We start from the raw sequence: 12409 nt of genomic DNA on the forward strand, positions 1-12409 counted from the left end.
CAGCTTCCTGGTGTCTGACGGCGAGGTGCCGGGGTCCAGGAGCAGGAGGCTCAGGCTCCCGTTCCTCTTCTGCTCCAAGCCTACTATGGAGCGGCTGTGACCTGCGGGAGGACGCGGGGTCATCGACCTGGTACCAGAGGTTGACTATCGTACATACTTCTTTCAAAATAGAGTCCTACGGTGGACACAGGAAGGGGCGGGACTTTGCTCCTCTACTTATCAGACCTTAGACAGCGAGTGTTCCCAGTAGAAGCACACATTAGCAAGCCATAAATCATAAAAAACACAGGTTGAATTTCATTGGTAATTTCTTTCACAAAAATTGGAAAACACTGGAATTTATATGTCATTTTCTCAAGTTGCCACAAGTGTCACCAAAGTGGGAAAAAAATGGAGGCTCCACGTGCTATAAATGTTAGGCTATTAACATTTTTACAACCTCACAGACGGGCGCAGTGTGAGCAGACAGGAATGTGCATTCAGAAACATCCGTGAAAACAGGAAACCAGAACTCTGTTTTCACGCTGAGGGATTAGAGAAACTTGCGTAACACAAACCTGAATACTAGATCATTAAAGCTCTCATGAAAACATGCTACTGGATGCTCAAGTGTTTGAAGAGAGCTTTCCTGTGGCAGCAGTGGAGAGTCACTAGCTGAACTAGGAGCTAGTCGGTCCAAGCTGAAGCAGCGCGACATGACTTTTACTCCTTCTACAAATCCCAACATACAACTCAAAGGGACCTTTTCCACTCTCGGCCTAGTAAGCCCTACTTTATTTAAACTCGACCCCTCCGGTTTGTAAAACAATCTCAACTCAGCATCAACATATCTCAGTTCCACGAGAACCGAGCAAAGCACATCTGCTGAACACTGGGATGTGATCAAAGGGTCCAGGACAAGCAAATAAATGGACCTTGAGTTCGGATGATTTTGTCACACAGGCTGAGAAGTTCTCCTTATTACGGGGCGGAGAACTCCCTATGATGTGTAGCAGTCTCAAGTTCTCCTTTCATGTCTCATGAGATCACATCATGAGTAACTGAACTGTTGGAGGAAGCAGGATTACCTTGTTATGTGAGAAACATTACAGTGTAAAACTCTAAAGCATAAAATACAGTTCTATCACAAGCAGTTTTTGTCCTTTTGGGGTTAATGTCAGCCTTGAGGAGTCAGATGAGACTCAACATTCATGAATGCACGCAGAAGGATTCCTCAATGTATTTGGGGATTCATATATGAATGACTCGAGCCCAAAAACATCATCCAATCACAGAAGCACGTGCACGCAAATGTATTGAGACCTCACCAATCGCGTACAGCTATATAGTGTGCGATGAAGGAATATAGCAGGTGATGCTGCGTGTACCTTGGTGCTGCAGGTAAAGCGGGGGCAGGCTGGTGCGGATGAGTTGAGGGGGCAGCAGGAAGTACTGCTTCACCCACTCAAACAGCTGGGGGTGGGTGTCACCTGGGCCGGTCGGCTTGTGGAAGTCAATAATGCGGGCACTGAAAACATACAGTACACAAGCCTTAGTGTTACATTGAACTAAACATTACATGGCTTCATGAAGATTTTGAGTCACTAAACTACAATTAAAATATGACCAGATTGAGAGCCTGGAGCAATCGCTGAATGCATTACACTTTTTTAAAAGCTGGTGATACAATCTGCAGCTTAAATGAGTTCACTATTCTGGCTCTGTTGGAAGAACTCTGTAACTTCAGCGCCGTATTTAGCTTCTGACGGCAACAATGAAGGGTTCTGGATCGGCTCCAGCTCGGATTCCTCTCACTGCTCTCTTGGGGTTGGCAGGGAAGAGTGAACGACTCACGTTACTTTTTTTGCTTACTTTGGTGGCTGTCAGGATTGAGCTGGCAACAAACTCCTTGCATATTCATGTATCTATCCATTAATATATCAAAATATTATGACAGGACTGCTATCAATTCCCAGATATTTATCTCAACCTCACAACAAATCTGCAATTTATTTGAAAAGAGCATATATTGGAGACCCTCACTTCTAATATATTTGAGTCAGAAGCCTGTTTTCTGACCTGCACCCATTTCAAGTGACTGTTGATGCAAACTCAACACTTCCTCCATGTTTTCCAGTATAATGTCCATTTCCACAGCACTTATTCATGTCATACTTGCCACTCTGCTGAGAGCACACAAGCAACCAGCCTTCATTATTATTATTATTATTATTATTATTTTTCTTTCAATTTCCACAGGGGAACGTTCTCAAAATCCCGCCAGACTCGAAAAAACTAAGATGGAGCAGATTTCTGGTCAGAGATCATGCAGTGCGCACCTTGTAAGAGGGGAGCATACGCCTCTATTGCGTGCAGGGAGGAGAGGAGCATCTGGAAGTTCCTGTAGCCACAGCCCCAGCCTTTATCCCCCGCTGAGAAGCCGTAGTGGTCAGTGTCAGCACTCAGCCACACATGGACACAGTCTTTGCAGTCGGTCTGGTAATATTCATACAATGCTCGGACCACACTTTGACAGAGAGGAAACAAGTTCAGCTCAGTACATCCCAGCAGCGGTTCAGCACTGTTACTGACACCCAGCTGCACCAGAAGCATCACATCTCACTGATCAATATGCATCAAAGGAGCTCACAGCTGAATTAAGTATGAATGAATTATCGTGGAATTAACTTTCCAGCTCTTAAATGGAAGGGGACGGGTCTTTTTTCTTTGCTTTTTCCAAATTCAAACAGAACTTCTCCTTATGTGACACCAATAGCTGATATACTTTGATTATTGATGATTTCATGTATTTGTTGAACCAGGGACAGTGCACCTCAATGTAAATGTGCCAGAGTTAGCTAAAGTGCTAATTTTGATCTGTAGTCCCTGGGAAGGTCATTCAAAACTGGTGACCAAATATAATCAATACAATGCTACGGCAAGTTGTACAGCAAAAAGCAGCAAAACAATGTTACAATACAATAAAAACACAAATACCATACAAAAGTATGTGTAAAAATGATATATATATAAATGATATAATATGTAAAAACAATGAGAGCCTGAATCTCGGAGTTATCTTTGATCGGGACTTGTCCTTTAACTCCCACGTGAAACAAATCTCAAGGACTGCCTACTTCACCTACATAACATAAAAAAATGAAGAGAAATCACATTATTCCTGTACTAGCTGGTTTCCTGTAAGAATCACATTTAAAATCCTTCTCCTCACCGACAAAGCCTTAACTGGTGATGCACCATCATATCTTAAGGAGCTCATAGTGTCATATTACACCACTAGCGAGCTCATAGTACCATATTACCACCTGCCCCCTTGTCCCTGCCTCCTACTTCCTACCTCCTGTCTCCTGTCTCCTACCTCCTGCTATGGCGACCCTGCTGACCCTGCGGACCCTGCTGTCCCTCCTCTCTACCTCCTTCTGCTTAATGGGTCGTGGCTATCTGGATCATGGACCATGCCTACTACTCATTATATGAATCATTTCTGTCACATTCATGTAATGTGCTGTAACTCCGTTACGTTATTCATTCTGGCCACATGACATCTATTGCTTCTGTCCATCCGGGGAGAGGGATCCTCCTCTGTTGCTCTCCCTCAGGTTTCTTCCCCCTTTTTTCCCTGTGAAAGGGTTTTTACTATCTTTATTGGGGGAGTTTTTCCTGATCCGATGTGAGGTCCCGGGACAGGGATGTCATGTGTACAGATTGTAAAGCCCTCCGAGGAAAATTTGTAATTTGTGATTCTGGGCTATACAAAATGAACTGAATTGAGTCTGTTATGGCAGTGCCACACATGAGGTCGTATGATTACTTGTGATTGCAGGTTTTGGCTTTTTGTTTTTTTTTACGTCATCTCTATGCCAAGTTTATTAGAATACTTGATATTTATTTATAATTAGGCAAGTTTAAGCCACACTATCCTGAAGTCATAATTAGCAGGTATTGTAATATGCTTCGGTACACATGCACAGTTTGACATGCTGAGCGTGGAGTACTGCCATTTTGAATGACTTATTTATTTATGGTCTGGAAAATAAATGTGTGGCAGGCAGTATACACTACAGTTGAGCTGTTTTTTTTATTGGTTCTCAATAACATATTCAGAGCAGAGGAATTGCCTCCATTCGGTTCTCAACATGGCTATAGCTTTAAGAAGTGCAACACAAGCAAACAACGGTAACAGTGTTTACCATCATCTCCCTGTATGCCTCACTGTTAGTATAAGCTACTGAATAAAGCGCATTCGATTCGGTGGATTAATAAACACACATATGTGTGGCATGTAACTTAGCAGCCTATCCCACATCCAGACAATGGCTGCTGAACTAAAAGAACATGTTGTGAACGTTGAGGGAATGCTGAAGAACTGGTTCAGGATAAGGACTGAAAAAGGGAGTTGACAAATGGCGGGAATCTGAAAAATGGACAGGAGCATGAACCTGATTTATTAATTGACATTGGCAGTTCTTTATCAGCAATTATACTACAATTTCATGATTTGATTATGCCTTTCCCTTGCAAACACTGCAGTACTAAACTGATTAACTCTTAGCACCAATACAAATGTCCATCTACTCTTCACTCCAAACCCTTTAAACTCCACAGCGTCCCCTTCTCACCCAGAAGGCGGCACAGGTTCTGGTCCAGGCTCTGATCATCTCGTGCCTTGACTAGAGTAACTCCCTCATGACAGGTCTACCTGCTAGTGCCATTCGACCCTTACAGCTCATCCAGAATGCAGCAGCTCAACTGGTCTCCCGAAATTCACCCACACTACTCCGCGAACTTCACTGGTTACCGGTGGTCGCCCGCATCCGCTTCAAAACATTGGCAAGGCTCTCAAGTGTCAGGCATTGAGCGTGACTGTCACGCATTTCGGTCTTAAGTCACGCCCTCCCGCCACACATCGTATTTCTCACGCTGAAAAAAAACTCTAGGCTATTTAATGTGCCGCAGCGCGCAAACATGACCTGGTCGCTGCCCTCACCATGGAGGAATCAAGCACGTCTCCCCGAGTCCCCAGCCAATCAAGGAGGAGGAGGATATGTCACTCTTACCTGTCTTAAAAACTTGAGAGCCCTGCATTGGTGCGTACCGTGCTACGAACAGATCGGGTACAACCTACATCCAGGACATGGTAAAACCTCACACCCCAGCTCGTTACTCTGCTCGGCTAGCTCCGTCACTGCGAGCTAAACATTTAACAAAGTCTCTAAATCTTCCGTCGCAAACTAAAAACACATCTTTTTCGACTACACCTTTGTTAGTGCGTAACAATTATTGGATGCCTGGTGTAGCCTCCGGAAGAACTTAGCCAAACAACGTCTCTGGTTCTCTGAATTTATTTTCCTTGATCACAAGTAAGGTAACAAGCGCTGCGATCGCGATAGCAGGGAGTCGTCCAGGCAACACGCAGGTTGACCGTCCAGAAACACCCCGAACAGCCGGAAGGTCGGCTCTTTGGTACACGGCTCTCCGTGATGAACATCTAACATTTCTATTGGCTCTAACTTGTCTAAGAGGAGGAGAATCGTGTCCTCGTCTTTTCTCACAAGACTGGAACACAACGACCAGTCTGCTTCTCTAGTGTCAACATACTGATAACAGGTGTGAGTGTTGAAGTGCACAGCGTGGAACCTTGAGGAACCTTGAGGAACCTTGAGGAACCTTGAGGAACGTTTCTCACAGACAGTATTTGTTAAACTGACCTCGCACAACCTGAACTTTCATAGACATAAGAATAATGAAATGAAGAATATCTACAGAATATAACGATTTATAATATCACCTTGAATAAGGAAGGTAGCACTGTAGTAGTAGTGTTTATTTATATTTATATTATTATGTTCTATTTTATTATTTACTTCTGAGCAATGCTGCTGTAATCCTGTAATTTCCCCACTGCGGGACTAATAAAGGATTATCTTATTTTATCTTATCTTAGTGACACTTAAATAGCACTTACCGATAGCACTTTGTTGAAGAAATTGTACTTTGTTGATTCTTGTTGTGAGTTTGTACTCATGGTTAAATGCACTTGTTGTAAGTCGCTTTGGATAAAAGTGTCAGCTAAATGAAATGTAATGCTGTCCTCAGCCCCAATCTGGGCTCCCCCAAGGCTTAATTCTAGGTTCTACTCTCTTCTCTCCTCGACTTTATTTGATATGGACAGCTGCATTAGAACTGTAACATACATTTACGCACAAGAACTAAATGCACTGTGTTGAGTGTTTGTAGCGAAACACTAATTTACAACACCGGTCCACAGAGGCTTTTTCTTTTTTCACATACACAGATACATACACAAAGCACAGGTGTGTTTACAGGGTTGTTAGGTGTGTGGACAGTGTTGTTTCTCTTTTAACCATCATTTACCTCTATTAAAAATATTAAAGTTGTGTTGGTAGACATTTCCATAGGTTTGCTCCTTGAACAAAGACTGACTGACCATAGTTCCCATTCACTGAGGCGTGTGTGTTAACCTTACTGGTGTGCTGTTGTCTTTTAATGCATTCATTGAGCAGGACGGAGCATGACCATGTAGGCATTTAAAAATAAGCTTTAAACTGAACATAGTGTTTTTTCAAGATCTGACAGTGACCTCATTGCTTTTTGTCTATAATTTGTAATGTCTGGTTATACAGTGATATGATGGGTTGTGACCAGGTAGTGATGCACTATGAGAGCTGTGAGAATATTACGGCATGCATGTAAAGCTGGGCTGTACTGAAGGGCATACTTATGATTAATCTGAATCTTTTTTGCTGATATTATGCATTTGTTTATCAAATCTTAGATGTGAGTCTAAGATGATTCCTAAGTACTTCACATTGTCAACCTCATTGATGATCTCATTCTTTATTTTTACCATAAAGTCGTTTACATATTGAAAAACAAATTGAGACATTTTATTTTACATTCAGTGTTAAGTGAGAGGATTTAGGCCATTGTGATACAGAATGTAAGGAGTCAGTCAGCTGATCGGCGGCCTTGCTAGATGTTTTGGCTGATGTATAAATAACTATCATCTGCATACATTTGGCAGCTAAACCAGTCTATAATAAAAAGAGATGGTCATTTCCACCAAAAGGTTTCAGGAACTATGTAACCAGAGGAACTATGAGAACCTGGAGAAGAAGAAGCGGAAAGTCTCTTTTGTGTATTCCCCTTGGCGGTCCACGGCACAGCGGTTGAGAACAGCTGTTGGTACTGGAACAGATGAAAAGCCCAAACCTACAGGAACGTTGGCGTTCCTTTGAACCAGCGGTGTTGTCTGTGTGTGCGTTTGCAGGACGCAAACAAACATACCTTGAGTTCTGGTTCTGCCATCATCAACCCCTGAGGCCAGAGACTCCATCATCTCGGCCCTCTGACAGTGGAACTCTGCAGGGGCCATAACAGCCCTCTCCATGGTGCTCTCCATCTGTCTGCTGTAGCCGCCGCTGCCGTCCAGCCCGAACTGCCTCTGCACAAAGACACGTCACACAGGTAAGTTAGATGAGTGACGTGTATACTGTTATTTACTACTGGGATGTCTGCTGAGAGTATTTGCACAGCAATATGTTGCTTTGGTCTTTGCTCCAGCACTAAAATAAAACCAGTGAGGATCATCACATCAATCGTACAGCTCGAAAAGTGACACACAGACACAGCCCTACAGCAGGAGGGCATTGTAATTCTCATAAAGTATACGTACGTATGGAAATACACCCTCAAGTTAATGCCAATTAATTGGAAATGCAACCACATCACCGACTTGGCGGTCCAGTAAGTGTGCTTTTGTGTAGAATCCAGACCGGAGGGCACTCAAACCTCTTCTCTCCTACAACACAAATGGGAAACCCCACGCAGGTTTTAAACGGCTTTCATATAAGGGTTGACCTCTGGTCCAGTCTGTGAAACACCTGTGTAAAAACACATTACAAGAGACAGACAGACACAGTATCAACCGTTCATGCTTCTGCAATTCCTCCGTACAGTTACTAAGACGACTAAAGCACTGTAAAACACGACGGAAGCTTGAACGAAAGAGGTGCTGAAATATTTGTGTTGTGAATTAGAAGCTCAACACCTTTGGAACCCTCATCTGGCTGAGAGCCGTAACGCTGCATCTATGGACGCCTTCACAGCCCTCCTGCCTGTAGACACTCGTTTAACAGAAAAAACAACGTCATAAAAATACAAGCTATTGTTGCTATTATCTAAATTAAGGAGTAACATTATCCAGGGCCATGCAGCGTTTGTTGGACCCATACATCCTTCAATTTGAAAGAAGGTATAACGTTTCTTTAAATAATACTGTGATTGTTGAGCTTTCTGAAGTTAGGAAAATACACAATTTGACCTGGGAACAAAAAAACAAACCCAAGAAACCAGGCTGGGCCCTGATGTCAGGATCATCACTGCTGGATATATTTTATATTAGAAATACTGAATTTACTCGATAGAAAGGGTTTCGGGAGATCAGCCGATGTTGAGTTTTCTTGTACAAATGAAGAGAAAACATCTTAGTTGGATGGCAAAATCTTTTTGTTCTTATCAAAACAAAAAGTTCCGTGCCATGCAAGCTAAAACTAAATGAGGAGACACACCTGAGAGGCTGCTGGCTGACGGGTAACACGCCTCCAGCGTTGACCCTGAACAAACAAACAAGAACAAAGTACATCATGTACAATTCTTCAGGGTGTTGAGAAACAATGAACTCTCCTCTCCCTTAATCTCTGCTGTGACATTATGACGGGCCTAGTTACACACTTATGTTGCATTTCATAACGGCTCGCCCTGCTGGGTTGTGTTGGGATGGCCCGGGGCCTCCGATGGGACCGTGTCCTGGGGGAGTTCCCTGGCACACCTCGCCCTTGTTGGACGTTTATTTTAACATGACCTTAGCTGACCTGAGTTGACCTGGCAGCATGTTTTCCTGCCAGCATCCTTTATTAGAATTTCCATTTGGTAAACTATTTCAATCTTTGTTCAATAAAGTCTCTGTTTAGTGCTCTCCCATCGTTTGCTCTGGTCTTAGAGCCGGACCATGCCAATGAGCTCACCTCCACAGTCCTGTCTGATTTAAACCAGCCAAAGAAGAGTCTTGATATCGGACAAACATGGCAGCGAGGTTAGATCCCGGAGACAGAATACCTTCAGCTGTGTGCTGCTCCTGCAGGAAGGACCAGCTGCTGCAGACCAGAGCGCACATGGGGCAGGAGAGGAGCTTCTCTGGAACAAATACCGGACAATTCAAGACAATGGGGACTTTAAAGTCTGAAATAAAGTTTGAAAAAGTTAAATCACCGTCTCCTGGGGAAGACAGGCGCTTCTGTTTGGCTCCGGTGTGCTCGGCTTTGACCCCTTCTTCGTCCTCATCACAGTCCGGTCTGGTTTTAGGGCTCCGGGATGTCAAAGTCGAGGTGACGGGTGCAGCCTCCCCAGTGGATGAACCCCCATTGCCAGGTATACTATTCCGTTGAGGCCGCGCTGCGTCTCTGGTGGGTGCTGCCTCACCGGCCCGGCAGGACTGAGGTGTTTGGGGCCGCTCGGCGAGGCCGGCGTCCGATCTGGCTGAGCAGCCCGACGTGGAGCCGGAGCGGGCCGGATCCTCCGGGTGGGCGGCGCTGATGTGGAAGCAGAGCTGGTCGTAGGACTCGGCAGACCGGGAGCAGAGCGGGCAGCGCAGGCTGGCCTCCAGGTGGTTGACAAGGAGATGCGCCCTCATGTCCTCCTCCAACATGAGGTCCTCACCGCAGAGTTCACAGGTCAGCATGGCTGCAGACTCCCAGTGTGCGAACGTGTCGGGTACTGAAAGTTGGTATTAAAAAAACAAACAAATTAAGTTATTATAATAGAATATAACCTGAGTGTGAAGTGATTGTTAAGGGATGCAAACAAATGTTCCACATCCACTGAAAGAAGTCTGAACTGGGAACAATGAGGTCTTCTACAACCTTTCTCCTCTTCTTTCTCTCATCTCTCCTCTTTGCTCTCTCCTTCTGGATAAATGATTGTCTCTTCAAAACACATTGCTAACTCTACTTTTTTCAGGGAGCCTCTGTGCTTCCTCGCCTCAAGTTTCCATGGATCGTGGCTGTCTGGAGCCAGTCCTACCTCCTGTCTCCTACCTATTATATGAATAATTTCTGTCATATTCATGTAATGTGCTGTAACTCTGTTACGTTATTCATTCTGGCCACATGACATCTATTGCTTCTGTCCATCCGGGGAGAGGGATCCTCCTCTGTTGCTCTTGTAAAGCCCTCTGAGGCAAATTTGCATTTGTGATTTTGGGATATATAAAATAAACTAAATTGAATCAGCAGATACATCATGTGAGGGAACAAATTAACAAATAAATGTGCTGACGCAACTAACCACCAACAAAGACACAAGCGGCTAAACTATCAGCCTTCTACACGGCTTCTGTTTCAGCTCTACATGCGGATGGAGAAATATATGTTGTTTATGTTTTATGTATATATATATATATATATATATATATATATATATATATATATATATATATATATATATATATATATATACACACACACACACATATATACAGTATAAATATACGTGAATATAGAAAAGAGTCTAAACTATCGTCAAAAGATCTGTGCCCTATTCTTCGTACCTGGTTTACTGAGTTAGCCGGATCATTTTCAGGATAAGATGACGCAGGTCAGGCTTTTCGGTTCTTCGAAGCAAGTTTAGAAAAATCACCATAGCAACACATCGAAATCCCTTAACCTGCTCCAGAGTAGTAGTGAAATTCACTGGATAAGCTGGCCACTCCCACCGGACAAAAAAGCAGCTCACTTCCTCATTGATGAAGGAGCGATATTAGTTATATTAGTTTTATAGGGTGAGGGTTCTTCCAGATCACCAAGATCTGTTCTCACATCAGGATGACTTCCTGTACGCGCGCTATAGATTCTACCGAGACCTCCTTGAGTCGTACATTAAACACCACAGGCACAGCAGAGCATCGCTCGTCTCACATACTGTATGCAGACTGGATCACAGTGTCTCACAGACTTGATCACAGCCTTAAGCTTTTCTGCGACTGGTACATGTTTGTACAGTGTCTGCGATGCAGAGAACATCGGGAAAGCCGCTGCATGACGTGCTGTTCGTAGCGTTTATTTAGCGCTTGAGAAACTTATGGATGTGTTAAAGCACTCATACTTATATGACGGTGTTATTAGTACACCATACATATCATTATTGTAGAAACTACAAAAGGTACTGATCCGCTCATACACATATTCAAACTCCTAGTTATATGGTAATCTACACATACATGTATATACACATATATGATACATACGCGCATACAGTACATATATCCTCATAAGTATATATTCATTTGTATACTGCCAGCAGGCAGATTTAAATAAATATAATCTGATTGATTTGGGTGATGAGGCACTTAAAATTAGCCGATACATTTTCCCAACACTGACGCATTTAACTGGACATTAGTCTCGTTCGAGATGAGCCAGTTCTGCGCAGAATCAATCGGCGTTGATCGGCGCGCAATGCATGCCGGTTAGATTTGTGTCCGACTTGCTCCCGACTTGCTCTGATGTCACCGGTACTGTGACGTGCGTACGCCGGTACTGTGCCGTGTCACCGGTACTGTGACGTGTCACCGGTACTGTGACGTGCGTACGCCGGTACTGTGACGTGTTACCGGTACTGTGACGTGTTACCGGTACTGTGACGTGTTACCGGTACTGTGCCGTGTTACCGGTACTGTGACGTGCGTCCCCCGGTACTGTGACGTGTTACCGGTACTGTGACGTGTTACCAGTACTGTGACGTGTCACCGGTACTGTGACGTGTTACCGGTACTGTGACGTGTTACTGGTACTGTGACGTGCGTCCCCCGGTACTGTGACGTGTTACCTGTACTGTGACGTGTTACCAGTACTGTGACGTGTCACCGGTACTGTGACGTGTTACCGGTACTGTGACGTGTTACCGGTACTGTGACGTGTTACTGGTACTGTGACGTGCGTCCCCCGGTACTGTGACGTGTTACCGGTACTGTGACGTGCGTACGCCGGTACTGTGACGTGCGTCCCCCGGTACTGTGACGTGTTACCGGTACTGTGACGTGCGTACGCCGGTACTGTGATGTGTTACCGGTACTGTGACGTGTTACCGGTACTGTGACGTGCGTACGCCGGTACTGTGATGTGTTACCGGTACTGTGACGTGTTACCGGTACTGTGACGTGTTACCGGTACTGTGACGTGCGTACCCCGGTACTGTGACGTGTTACCGGTACTGTGACGTGCGTACCCCGGTACTGTGACGTGTTACCGGTACTGTGACGTGCGTACCCCGGTACTGTGACGTGTTACCGGTACTGTGACGTGCGTACCCCGGTACTGTGACGTGTTACCGG

General features: G+C 44.5%; 1 protein-coding gene across 1 annotated transcript in view; it reads right to left on the bottom strand.

The window, feature by feature from the left end:
- The window catches only part of zufsp (zinc finger containing ubiquitin peptidase 1), a gene marked incomplete at both ends in the record, with an annotated part of 10160 nt that extends 400 nt beyond the window's left edge, over nt 1-9760 (bottom strand). The window contains 9 exons of the mRNA XM_079227931.1: nt 1-101; nt 1368-1507; nt 2159-2165; nt 2319-2506; nt 7305-7465; nt 7882-7904; nt 8592-8636; nt 9139-9216; nt 9292-9760. The exon at nt 1-101 is cut by the window's left edge and continues 120 nt beyond it. Coding sequence (XP_079084057.1) covers nt 1-101; nt 1368-1507; nt 2159-2165; nt 2319-2506; nt 7305-7465; nt 7882-7904; nt 8592-8636; nt 9139-9216; nt 9292-9760 — 1212 coding nt within the window. The remainder of the gene's footprint in view (nt 102-1367; nt 1508-2158; nt 2166-2318; nt 2507-7304; nt 7466-7881; nt 7905-8591; nt 8637-9138; nt 9217-9291) is intronic.
- Nucleotides 9761-12409: the final 2649 nt, after the last annotated feature.

The sequence above is a fragment of the Taurulus bubalis genome (assembly GCF_910589615.1).
Source record: "Taurulus bubalis genome assembly, chromosome: 12".
Lineage (NCBI taxonomy): Eukaryota > Metazoa > Chordata > Actinopteri > Perciformes > Cottidae > Taurulus > Taurulus bubalis.